At 55.6% G+C, this 12,008-nt stretch overlaps 1 protein-coding gene across 2 annotated transcripts in view; it reads right to left on the reverse strand.

The window, feature by feature from the left end:
* Positions 1-1,168: 1,168 nt before the first annotated feature.
* ADAMTS14 (ADAM metallopeptidase with thrombospondin type 1 motif 14) overlaps positions 1,169-12,008 on the reverse strand; it is a 28,428-nt gene continuing 17,588 nt past the window's right edge. For both annotated transcript variants that reach the window (XM_068196936.1, XM_068196935.1), the window contains exons 7-22: positions 9,587-9,692; positions 9,343-9,486; positions 8,643-8,775; positions 8,420-8,533; positions 8,101-8,249; positions 7,725-7,900; positions 6,743-6,876; positions 6,385-6,508; positions 6,191-6,271; positions 5,877-6,040; positions 5,309-5,474; positions 4,348-4,480; positions 3,999-4,206; positions 3,316-3,442; positions 2,780-2,890; positions 1,169-2,223 (exon numbers count right to left, since the gene is read on the reverse strand). In XM_068196936.1, coding sequence (XP_068053037.1) covers positions 1,898-2,223; positions 2,780-2,890; positions 3,316-3,442; positions 3,999-4,206; positions 4,348-4,480; positions 5,309-5,474; positions 5,877-6,040; positions 6,191-6,271; positions 6,385-6,508; positions 6,743-6,876; positions 7,725-7,900; positions 8,101-8,249; positions 8,420-8,533; positions 8,643-8,775; positions 9,343-9,486; positions 9,587-9,692 — 2,396 coding nt within the window. In that variant the 3' untranslated portion in view covers positions 1,169-1,897. The remainder of the gene's footprint in view (positions 2,224-2,779; positions 2,891-3,315; positions 3,443-3,998; positions 4,207-4,347; positions 4,481-5,308; positions 5,475-5,876; positions 6,041-6,190; positions 6,272-6,384; positions 6,509-6,742; positions 6,877-7,724; positions 7,901-8,100; positions 8,250-8,419; positions 8,534-8,642; positions 8,776-9,342; positions 9,487-9,586; positions 9,693-12,008) is intronic.

Consider the following 12,008-nt stretch of genomic DNA (forward strand, 5'->3'; position numbering starts at 1 on the left):
GCAAACAAAGCGTTATCTTTGGCACAATAAATAAATGCTGGCACTCCCGTGGAGGGGCTGGCAAGGGGCACGGCAGTGATGGAGACATTCCAAGGGATGAACCCCACCCTGGTATCCCCACAGGATCCCCTGTGGGTACCAATACCTGCATGTCCTGGGTCTGGGCACTCCACAGGCCCCTCCACATGCCCACTCCCACGAGATGTGCCAGCTGTGTGGCTCAGACAGATGGGGGGCTTTGTTCCATGTTTTGGGATGCCCACCTAAGGCCAAAGGGCAGCACCCAGGAGGCCGGGGGACCTCCAGCCTCAGGTGCTTTAAGAGGAGGTGGAAAAATGCTCGTCCAGCTGTGCCTCGGCAGCAGGAGGGTGTTGGGAAGCTCTGGGGGAGCAATGCAGAGCCAATGCTTAAAACATCCAGAATGCAGAGGGGTCGCCATCCATTTCAGTCAAAGCAAGCACCTCAACCCTGTCACAATCCATGCCAGAGTGGAAAAATCACCCTGGCCACCTCACCAGCAAGCCCTGGCTACCTGCAGAGCTAACAAACACTGTCCCTAGGGATGCCACATCCTATTCCTTGGATACCAGGGAAGCAGGAGCCTCAGGGCCAGCAGGTGCACCCACACCATGCATGTGCTCCCAAGGACATCCCACTCTGCAATGCCAAACTGCTCTGTCTGCCAAGCCTTGCCTTCCCAGGACTCCACCTCCCCGTTCCCACAACTTCCTCCCCCCCAGATGCTCACCTTCCCCTGCCACTGCACCCAGAGGTGCCCTAAGTACCAAAACCATGGAAGTCCCCTCAGGGACACCATTTTTGGGAGGTTTTTGAGGACTGAAACTTGTCAAGGCAAACCCTGTGCCCAGAGCTGGCCCAACACCCAGCAAGGAGAGGGCAGCCCAGGGCTCCTAAAGTGCTGTGCAAACATTTAGTACTTGGCACAATAATTTGTAACAGCATTAATCACCCCTTTCCACCCCTCCCCAAGCAATGAGAGATGCAGATGAATCCTTGTCTCTCTCCTCTCCTTGTAACTGCCCCTTAAACCCACTCCTGGCTTCCCAGTCACTCCCATTTCCCCTGAAGCTGTTGCTGCCCCAGAGGCACTGGGTCCAAGGGTGAGGGATGACGCTGGTGATCCTGGAGAGCCTGGGCATCAGTACCAGCTCAAGGCTGGCCAAGGGAAGTATTGGCTAAAAAACAGTCACCCCCAGGTGACAGGCATTTTTGACATCAATTTTTGGTCTTTGACCTGTGGTTCTTATTGCTCACTTTGGAATCTCCTGGACCATCTCCTGCCTCCAGGACTCTATGCTTGTCACGTTCCACCTTCCCCCAGACATGTTTCCCAAACTCTCTACCCCAACAAGGACAGCCAAAGCAGCAGTTTGGGATTTCCCCACATTTCCCCTCTCCTCACCTCACCTCCTCCCCTCCAGTTTCCCTGCCCAGATTCCCAGGATCCTCCCATTGCTATCCCTAAGCTCCAGGGCTGAACCACCAAGCCAGGACCCTCCTGTCCAGCACATCCTGTGTTGCTACTTGGAGCAGGGGGAAGGAAAATGCAACATTAAAGCCATCCCCCTCCCACATCTTTTTAGCACCTTGGGAGGAAGCAGCCTGTGTACCCGCAGCTTTTTTTGCTCCTTTCCACCTTTTTTCCCACAGCAATGTCAAAAAACACCATGACACAGCTGGGAGGGCAAGCGGGAGCATGGGAAATAAGTGGTTTTCTCAGGAATTTCTGGATGTGGAGCCAGGTCACTCCCAAACCTGGCATTGTCACCCATGAAAACCATCGCTGGAAGTTGCGGGAGAGGAAAAAGATGGAGAGAACGGGAGGGAAGAGGGAGAAAGGCTTTCCCTGCCTCACAGTGAGGTGGTGCCGAGCAGGTTACCTGCCCCCCTGGCCCCTTCCTGGCTCCCTCGGGGCTGGCAGCTCTCCTGGAGAAGCACCACTGCTGGATACCCCAGGTGCCAGAGTGGGGTCCCCACCAGGCTCCCCCCGAGCCGGGGTAGTGGGGTAGGGGAAGAGAGCCAGAGCGGGGCTGGGAGTGGTGGTTCCCGGGGGAATGCTGGTGACAGGGGGCGAGCCAGTGGTGGAGGAGGCTTTCTTCCCACAGGATTCACAGCAGAGCTTGTTGTATCCAGGGATGGAGCAGTAACGAGCCAGGACCTCCATCTGGCAGAAGATGGACTTGTCCCCGAGGCAAGGCTCCCCTGGAGAGGGACAGAGCAGCACAAAATAAGGTGGCATTAGGCTCCCAGCCCTGCACCTCTCCAATGGGATTCCCAAAGGGAACAAGGTACCCTTTCAGGGTGCTGCCTATCCACATAGGAAGTGGGCAAGAGGGATCTGGAAAATGAAGCCGAAGCACTGAAGGATTCTGTGCATTGACAAAAAAAAAAAAACAAAAAAACAGAGAGCAAGGGATGCTCCAAACCAAAATGCACTAAGCCCCAGCTATGAAGGACTCCAAAGGGAGAAAAACCAGGAGCCATCTCCCTGCTTAAAAAAATTCCAAGGTAAAAAGGAAAGGGCGTAAAAACCGGGAGGCAAAAGGAGCTCAACACGGAAACTGCAGGACCTCGTACACCACAAGATGGCAATGGAGCAACGAGCTTTGGAACAGAGGCATCGGGGATGCAGCAGCCGAGGGTGAAACGCCCCAGGAGCACTGCTGGGGGCTCTCCCACCTCTGCACTTCCCGCAGGGAGCTGCAGAAGTCCTCGGGAGGGTTATCCTGGGAAACGCCGCCCTTACACGAGCACTTACTGGAGGAGATCTTGCTCACGGGGTTTTTGGCTCCATCCTGGGGCATCCGCTGCCCTTTGGTCGTGCCGTGGTCACCGGCATCGGCACTGGCGGTGATGCCGGAGAGCTTCCCTGCAGAGAGAGCACCACGATGCCCAGCAGCCACGGGAGGCTGAGGGCACTCAAAATACCTCGGGAAGGTGTTTGGTTTGTTTTCTGGGATCTCCTTAAAAATTAAATCCCTTAAGCATCCAGCATTTAAGCCACTCAAACCCCACCCAAGATAAACTCTAGGGTGCCCATCTCCACCAGCTCACCATGAGTTCAAACTGCCAGAAAACCCAAAATCAGCCAATATCAGGGCTAAGAGCAGAGAAGGGAAATATTTTGGCTGGCTTTTAAGTTTCTTTTACTGCCAGCCACAACAACAGGGACGTTCAAGCCAACCTTGTCCGCTGGCATCCCCTGAAGCCACAACGGGCTGGAGGCATTCGTGGAGGTTGATCCCCAGCAGCACGTGCCCCATCCCAGTGCCACCTCCTCCTCTCTCCTCTCACCTGGGCAGAGGGCCACGTGGCAGCCCTGGATGGCCTCTGGCTTGTCACCCTCGCAGCGAGCGTCGCTGTCACTGCCCTTGCACACCACCTGCCGCTGCTGGACGCCTTCCCCGCAGGTCACCGAGCACTGCGCCCAGACAGACAGACAGGCAGGCAGGCAGTCAGCGACGGCATGGGAACAGCCCCCAAATCCCACCAGCCCCCCAGGATGTGCTGGTGACTCTTCCTCAGGTAGATTTTGCTTTGTGATGTGGGGTTTCCCTCCCTGTCTCCCAAATCCCCACGCTCTCTGCACAGGGATGCTCCCTCCTCTCTCATTTTCCCTTATCCCCAGAAGTTTTCAAAGCCAGGCTTGGAGCAACCTGATCTAGTGGAAGGCGACATGATCAAGGCAAGGGGTTGGAATGAGATAGGTTTTAAGGTCCCTTCCAACCCAAACCATTCCAGGATTCTGTGAAAATATCACTGTCTCTTGTACCCTTACCTCCACCAAGGCCAGGCTGGATGGGACTCGGAGCAACCTGGTCCAAGGGAAAGTGTCCCTGTCCATGGCAGGGGGGTTGGACTAGATGACCTTTACAGCTCCCTTTGAACCAAACCATTCTAGGATTCTACTCCATGACCCCTGTAAGCACCTGACCTTCACACCCACCTCCCGTACCCTCCTTCCAGGGCTTGCTCACCTCGGACCAGGCTCCTGTCCTCCACTGTGCGGGGCAGGGCAGGCGGCCGCAGGGCCGGCGCGTCTCGGGGCGCTGCCCGGGGCAGTATTTGGTGTGCAGGGTGCGGTTGGTGCCGTCCTGCAGGCGCTGCACGCACTGCACCGCCCGCGCCTGCATCCCCAGCTTCCCGCAGGAGCGGCTGCAGGCGCCCCACTCCTCAGCCACCCACCTGCCAGGGTGGGAAGACGGACAAGGAGAAGGCATTTGAGGCGATGCTTATGCTGGGAAGCGGCTGGAAACGCTCCCAACGCGACTCCAAACCGCCCCCATGAGGAATGGGAGCACTTCGGGCCACACAGAGAGGACTTACATGGGCTGGGAGCATTCCTGGAGGTTACAGCGCCTCCGGATTGGCTTCGGCTTCTTGCCGTTGTCACAGAAGTTTCTGTGCACCATCCGGCTGTCGCTCTTGCGACGGCAGCCGTACTTGGTGTACTGGATGCCTAAGGGGGCAGAGCGTGGGCAGTGAGGTGATGGGTGTGGGAGTCCCTGCAGGTTCCTCCTGGTCCTTCTCCTGCATCCCTGCTGGGATATGCGCCCTCAGATGTCACCACTCAGGTGGGACCCAAGGTTTGCTAAGGATGCTCATGTGGCTGCTGAACCCACCCCTGGGGTTCCCCAGGCTGCTGTGGAGTGCAGACAGCTCGTGGAAAATGTCCCAGCCCGTGGCAGGGGTTTGGACCAGGTGACCTTTAAAGGCTCCTTCCAACCCAAACCACTCTGATTCCCAGCGCACAAGGTGCTCCCCACGATCTGAGGGTCAGATCCCAGTGGCCGTATGGAAACAAGGCCTTGGGAGATCAGCCACATGAATATCCTGGGCTTTGGAATTGTGGCTGTGCTCAGGGCTACAAGCTGAGATGAGTTTCTGTCTTCACTCACCCTAATGAATTTCCACAATGCCCTTTTCCCCCACCTCTCTTTTTCTCCCCTTTTCCTTTGCCACAGCGGTTTTCACCAGCTAACCTCACAACTACTTCTGCACAAACTTTAGTAGTGGTCATCTTCAAAATCACTGTTTCTTGGCTCAAATCCAGTTAAAAACAGCCAAGGAATTAAAAAATCCTAGCAGGTCCATGGATAGACAGACAAAGGTACACACACACAATCACGCAAGCCTGTTTCTGTATGAAATCCAGCTAAAATGCTCACTTGAACTGCTTTGCAATAATTTCTCCTTGCCAGGGATGACCCAAGGGGCTCACACACTCTCTACCATATCCAAGCACCCCCCAAGCATGCCCTGTGGGCTGTGATGAAGAGGAAGTTACCTCCTCCACACGCCTTGGAGCACTGGGACCAGCTCTTGAGGGCCCACTCATAGGAATCCATCTCCTCCAGCAGGACATTGTTATTTCCAATCATGGGCAGCAGGTCTTCGTGGATGATGTACCGGTACATGAGGCTGCTCCTCACCTCCTCCTCCTGAGGGATGACCTGCAGGCACAGAGGGAGCAGAGAGGGGGAGGAATGATGCCATGGGAAAGGGACTACATGGCAAGGTGGCCTAGGCCCAAAACTGGGACACAGGGATGGCAGCACAGACTGCCATTCCCCGCATGTCCAGGGAACCCAACCTCTAATTCCCCACATACCAGCATAACTAAAATGGGATTTGGAGTCATAAGCAATTGCTGCAGAGCAAAATGCAGCAACACGTCCTTGTGCCACTCCCTCACACAGCTGGTCACCCCTGGGTGCTTTTGGCTGGCTCATTCCCTGGATTTAGTGACATGCTCTCTTCCTCTGTGCACATCCTTCCATCACCTGCCACATCACACCTCAGACCACCTCCACCATCTGTGACAGCCCCCCCGAGCACGTGCCAGCCAGGCTTACCAAAACACTGATGGCCTCGTGCAGGGGACCGCTGGTTTTCAGGCTCTCCTTGCCTTGTTCCACAGTGTATTCCCACTCCAAGCCCATCTCAATGAACACTTGGCTTTTGGCTTCTTGGCCTTTGGCATTCAGGATGAAGTTCCCCGTGGCTTGATTCTTAACAGCTGGAGGAGAAAGGAGATATTTTCGATATCATTCCCTCTGGTCACTCACTTTGGAGGATGGGAATGACCTACACAAGACCCTCTTTGGCAGGAATTATGAGAAAAGGGTTGAGAAAGGGTGAAGGGAGAGGTGGATTAAGGCATGCTCACCGATGCTGTGGGATGCTGGCTCCATCTCTTCTATCTGAAGGTGCCTTGCTCCAGCTGGGATCTCAAACATCTTCAAAACACCTGAAAGGGAAGGAAGAAGGATGGAGAGAAGAGAGAGAAAGAGCAAGTTTCCTCCAACTGGACACATGAATCCAGCTCGTGAATCTGCTTTCAAACCCACCCAGCCCTCTCACCTGGCTGCTTGGGGGTCTTGGCCAACGTGCCCTTCACCGTCCGGCAGTGGGAATTGTCCCCGCCGCAGACCCCACACTTGTCATCCTGCTTCAGGGAGCCAACCTCCTTGTCACAGCCGACGTGCTGGCACCCAGGGGAGGAAAGGACAAGACTGGGGTTACATGCTTGAGGTCCAGCCTGGGATTAGAGCCCTGCAGCCCAGCCCAGGGTTACAGCCCCACAGCCCAGCCCATTGCTCCACCATCTCCCTTTGCTGCACAAAGGCTTGGTCCCTGGGGCAAAAACCCGTGCCCCCGAGGGGCTGAGCTCTCTCCTGGCCAGGGGAAGGACAGGGACAGCCCCACAAGAGCTCCTCACCACGCACTCGCCCCGGACGCAGACGCTGTAGGGGTCTCGGTAGCTGCAGCGGGTCCCGTCGTGAACAACCTGGTTCATGAACACCACGTCTCCCGTGCCCTCGGACTGGCAGATCAGCTCACACTTCTGAGCATCTGTGGCAAAGGAAAAGGGAAAGGGGAGAAAAAGAGAGGTGGGGGAAAAGGGCATTGTGGAAATTCATTAGGGTGTGTGAAGACAGAAACTCATCTCAGCTTGTAGCCCTGATCACAGCCACAATTCCAAAGCCCAGGATATTCATGGGGCTGATCTCCCAAGGCCATTTGCAGCTCAGAAGCCTGCACTTTTGCCCAGTACGCTCAAGAAATTAAGGGAAGGACAGGACACGCTACATGAGGCTGCAATGCAAGTAGGCAGCTCTGCTCTGGAAACAGGCTGGGGAGAGCTGGGGGTGTTCAGCCTGGAGAACAGAAGGCTCCAGGGAGAACTCAGAGCCCCTTCCAGTGCCTGAAGGGGCTCCAAGAAAGCTGGAGAGGGACTTTGGACAAGGAGGAATGCATGACAGGACAAGGGGGAATGGCTTCAAACTGACAGAAGGCAGGGTTCGATGGGGTATTGGGAAGAAATTCTATATTGTGAGGGTGGGGAGGCCCTGGCGCACAGGTTGCCCAGAGAAGCTGTGGCTGCGTCCGGATCCCTGGAAGTGTTCTTCCAACTGTGAGTAAGCTGGTCTAGTGGAAGGTGTCCCTGCCCATGGCTGCAGGGTTGGAATGAGATCATCATTAAGGTCACTTCCAACCCAAACCATTCTGTGATTCCATGGTTTTAAAAAGCTGGCTGCTTGATGTCGGCTTATTGCACAACAGTTTCCAGCTCAGGAGCTTCCCACCGCCCAACATCTGTACAGCTGGCACAGTCTCCATCCCAGGCTGATGGCCACCAGGGCAGAGTCCTCTGGAGGACTTTGGCTACTGCTCCTTTGCTAGGACCCGCCACCACTCACCGTCATGGTGCTCATAGGGAAGCCAGGAATGTTTGCTGTTCTGGTGGGTGTAGTAGGAGTTGCGCTTGGAGCACTGCTGGGCACGGAAATCCTGGTAGGGCCCCGGGCACTCCTCAGCATTGCACACCTGGTACTCGTAGGTGGCTCCCGGGCACTGGCGCCCTCCATATGCTGGGCTGGAAAATAAACCCAGTGGCTTGTAAGACTGCTGGAGAGGGATGGTGTTCAGCCCCAGCACAGCTCAGTGCCCGAATGCACGGCACAGCTCCGCAGGAACTGATGTCCCCATCACTGCCAACAAGGGGAAGAGCCAGCCAGGAACCTCTGGCTCACGGCCACTTCCAGTTGGGAAAAGGGAGGCAAAACCCAGACGTACGGCGGGTTGTCGCAGCTCCGGCTGCGGGATCGCACACCTCCCCCGCAGGTCCTGGAGCACGAGCCGAACTTGGACCAGGAGCTCCAGCTGCCATCCTGGCTGTAAGGCTGCTCCGACGTCTTCCAGATGCAGTGGCCCTTGAAGCACCACTGGAAGGGAGGAGAAGGAATGAGTTCCAGACCTCTTCCAAAGCGCTCAGCACCAGTGGAGAGCCCTCCTGCACTCACAGCACTACAGAAAGGGTAAAGCACGGGAGGAAGGTGCTCTTCATCGTGCCCTTGGGCACATCCCTCCCATAGGAAGCAGAACCAGCCCCTACCTTGCCAGGAGAGCACTCGGTCCCATCCAAGGGTGGCCCCTTCTTGGTCTTGCAGAAGTAGGGGTTGTCCGGGTGGCTGCACCACAGCTGCTTGCAGGGGTCGAAGGTGCGGAACTGGGGAGCACAGAGGAGCTGGGCTGGGACAGCAGCGGCCAGTACCAGCAGGCTGGTGGCAGCCAGGCTGGCTGGGGACCCCAGGGAGGGGGGACAGCGTGGTACTCACCGCCGTGCACGTCTTGTACCCCACGCCGAAGTCGAAGCGGCATTGCTCATCCATGGAATAATTAATTCCTGGCAGCTCAGGTAACGTGGGCCACTGGTGCTCAAAGGGGTCATCCAGGAGGCAGTCGTAGGAGCTGCAGAGTCAGAGAGAGGATTTCCTTCCATCAGCCCATCCTTCACCTCCAGGCCACTCTCCAAATTCAGCTACTGAGAAATTTGAATTATCATGGAATCCCAGAATGGTTTGGGTTGGAATGGTCCTTCAAGGCCATAGAGTTCCACCCCCCTGCCTGGGCAGGGACACCTTCCATTAGACCAGGTTGCTCCTAGCCCCGTCCAGCCTGGCCTTGGATACTTCTAGGGATCCAGGGGCAGCCACAGCTGCTCTGGGCAATCTATGCAAGGGCCTCACCTCCCTCAGAGGAAAGAACTTTTTCCTAATATCCCATCTAACGCTATTCTCTGTCAGTGGGAAGCCATTTCCCCTTGTCCAAAGTCCCTCTCCGGCTCTCTCGGAACCCCTTCAGGCACTGAAAGAGGCCCAAGGTCTCCCTGGAGCCTTCTGTTCTCCTGGCCGAACACCCCCAGCTCTTCCAGCCGGTTTCCAGAGGCGCTCCAGCCCTGGGGGCACCTTTGGGCACCAAAAGCCACCAGTCGGGGTCTGAAGGGAGACCAGCCCGTCCCGGCCGGAAGGCGCGTACTGGATGTAGCGGTTGAGCTCCTGTTTGCTGCAGCGGGACCAGTGGTAGCGGTGGAAGGCGGCCTGGACCAGCGGCGCCATGATGCTCCCCATGCTGGTCTCATCGGCGCAGCGGTTGCCCTGGCCGTCGTGCTCCATGCCCAACCTGGCGGGAAGATCCCAAGGGATTCACAGCTGCAGCAGCAGAAAGCCCCCTTTGCAAAGAGAGGGGCACCACCACTGCCAGCTCTGCCCCCACGACTTACACGTGCCCGGTCTCGTGGGCGACGACGAAGGCCGAGGAGAAGCCGTCCTCGTGGTTGAGGGTGCAGCTGCGGAGAGGGTGGCACATCCCCGTCACCGGAGCGTAGCCTGGGGCAAAGACAGGAGGGAAGGACAGAGGAGGAGAGGAGAGAGAAAACCTTTGAGAGAGGAGGGGAAATAATGAAAAATTAAGAAGAAAAAAAAACTACAAGTACATAATCTGGCTTCACTGCAACAGAAAACAGAGGGGAAGGCGCTGAAGAGAAGGGGCTGCCCAGGTCACTCGGATGGCAGCCCAAGGACTGGCTCAGCAGTGTGTGCCAAAAGGTAGCAGAGGTTGCCGTGGGGCTCGCTGGCACCACTGTGCCCTTGTGCCAACACACCTGGGCAGGCAGGAGGGCAGAAACAGCACCCACAACACCCTGTCAGCGTGGGTGGCCACCGCCTCCCAGCCTAGGAATGGCATCCCCCGCATTCTTCTTCATTTAAAACAAATAAAGAAGAGAAGAGAGAGAGAAGAAAAGGCATGAGGTGCTCCCCAGAGCCCTGCCAAAACCACAGCCCTGCTCCCCACGGGGCGCACCCGCACATGCACCCGCCCCGGCCCCAGGACCCCAGCCCTCGATCAAGTGCAGTGCAGTGGGGCAGCTGTGGGCAGAGGAATCTTCCCCCGCCCAGGCAGCAACACATCACCTCCATTTTGGTCACATTTCCTTTCTTTTTCACCTTTTTTCTGCCCAATTCAATTACCTTGCTGGCACACTCCAGAATTTACTCCCCAAAGCTTTTCGACGTGAGTTGTTTTTTTTTTAAGGCTGACCCTTTTTGGCATCAAGGGAGTTAGTGAAGGAAGGACTTAAAGGTCAGAGAGGCAAAAGCAGGGCAGGACCGTGCTGGATAACTGTGCCCTGGGGATTGGCATGCTGGAAGAAGAGAGCTCAGCAAGCCAGGAGCAGGCAGCAGCAGGAGAGGGATGCTGATGAGCTGACCCTACACCCACCCAGGCCAAACCACAGGGTCCACAGACCCCCCCATCCTTGTGGGATTCTTGATCCACACCAAGTCACTCCCATAATGGAGTTTAACCATTGAGTAATAAATCAAGCCCTGGATAAATCATTTGAAAAGATTTTTTTTTACCCCATGAAACTTTCCACAAGAAAAAATTAAGTTGTGGGAAGCTTCCTCTACAAGGGGAGGGCAAATTTATTTTGTCTAGGATGAAAATTGGATAAATTCCCAACCAAAGAAGCTGTGGTTGGGAAATGGGACAAAGGAATATGAAAAGGTGGACGCTCACAAAGGCAGTTTTTTGTAAGGAAGACCCTAGTAAGGATTGGAAGGAGTATAAAAGGCTCTTCACGGGAGAAGCAACTACCTGGAAAATATTTAATTCTGAGCTCAAGCATCCTTCAGCCCAGGCCAGAAAACCCCTCTGTGCCACCCACTGCAGAGGGACAAGACCTCTACAGCAGCAATTAATAATTTACAACCCATCTGTCCACTGCTTTTCTCTTCAAAGGGCATATTTGGCATAATTTGGTGCCACACTCTGATCCTTCATTCCACACATCCCCGAGCTTAACGGGATGTTGGGGATCTGCAAGGATTTTGTTTTGGGGAAAAGAGGCAAGAGCAAGCACAGTGTTACTATTCCAGCAGCCCAATCAGAAGGAAATTCCCAGTGGATGAGGAGCTCCTTGTGCCATGCAGCACAGCCAGGCAAGGACACGGGGAATTCCACAGAAAGTCCTGGAGATGTGTGACAAGCAGAGAGCCAGATCTGTAGGGAAAAAGGGAAGGAGCTGCTGGAAGGAGCACCCCTAGAGCAGGGCTACTCCATCGATCTCACGACTCCTTCCCACCAAGGGGCAGCCTAGGGAGTCTCCCCCTTCTGCCAAAAAAGGTCCTCTCACCAATGCCTTTGGACACAGTCACTTTGCCAGGAAAGATCTAGAAAAACGAAACAAAAGCTGGTATTTCACCTGTGTGACTCTGGATAAGGAGAGCAGGGCAGGTCAGCAGCTTGACACAAGCCAAGGTCTGCTGTTTGGTGGCCACGGGACCACTGGCACACTCAGGAGGGTTTCCAGCTGGATTTCTCCTGAGGTTCATTTCCTGCTGAGGGGGATCCTTCTCAGGGAGGTAATCCAAGTTAGGACAGGTTTCCTTCTCCACCTTTCCTTCCTCCTGTGCACACCAGGAGGATTTGTCCTAGAGATCAGGGTGACAATACCCACCCCATTCACGGCATCGAACGGAGCCTCCTGACGGAAATCCAGACCTGGCCAGCAGCGTGGAAAGGAGGAGATGGGAATTTGGAAGCAGCAGGCTCAGAACTGGGAAAAGTCACCTCTCCTGGTAACACCAAAGCACCCGTTTTCCTAATGGAGCCATGAAACACCAGAAGATTTTCCTGAAAAT

The sequence above is a fragment of the Anomalospiza imberbis genome, chromosome 8, assembly GCF_031753505.1.
Source record: "Anomalospiza imberbis isolate Cuckoo-Finch-1a 21T00152 chromosome 8, ASM3175350v1, whole genome shotgun sequence".
NCBI classification, from domain to species: domain Eukaryota; kingdom Metazoa; phylum Chordata; class Aves; order Passeriformes; family Viduidae; genus Anomalospiza; species Anomalospiza imberbis.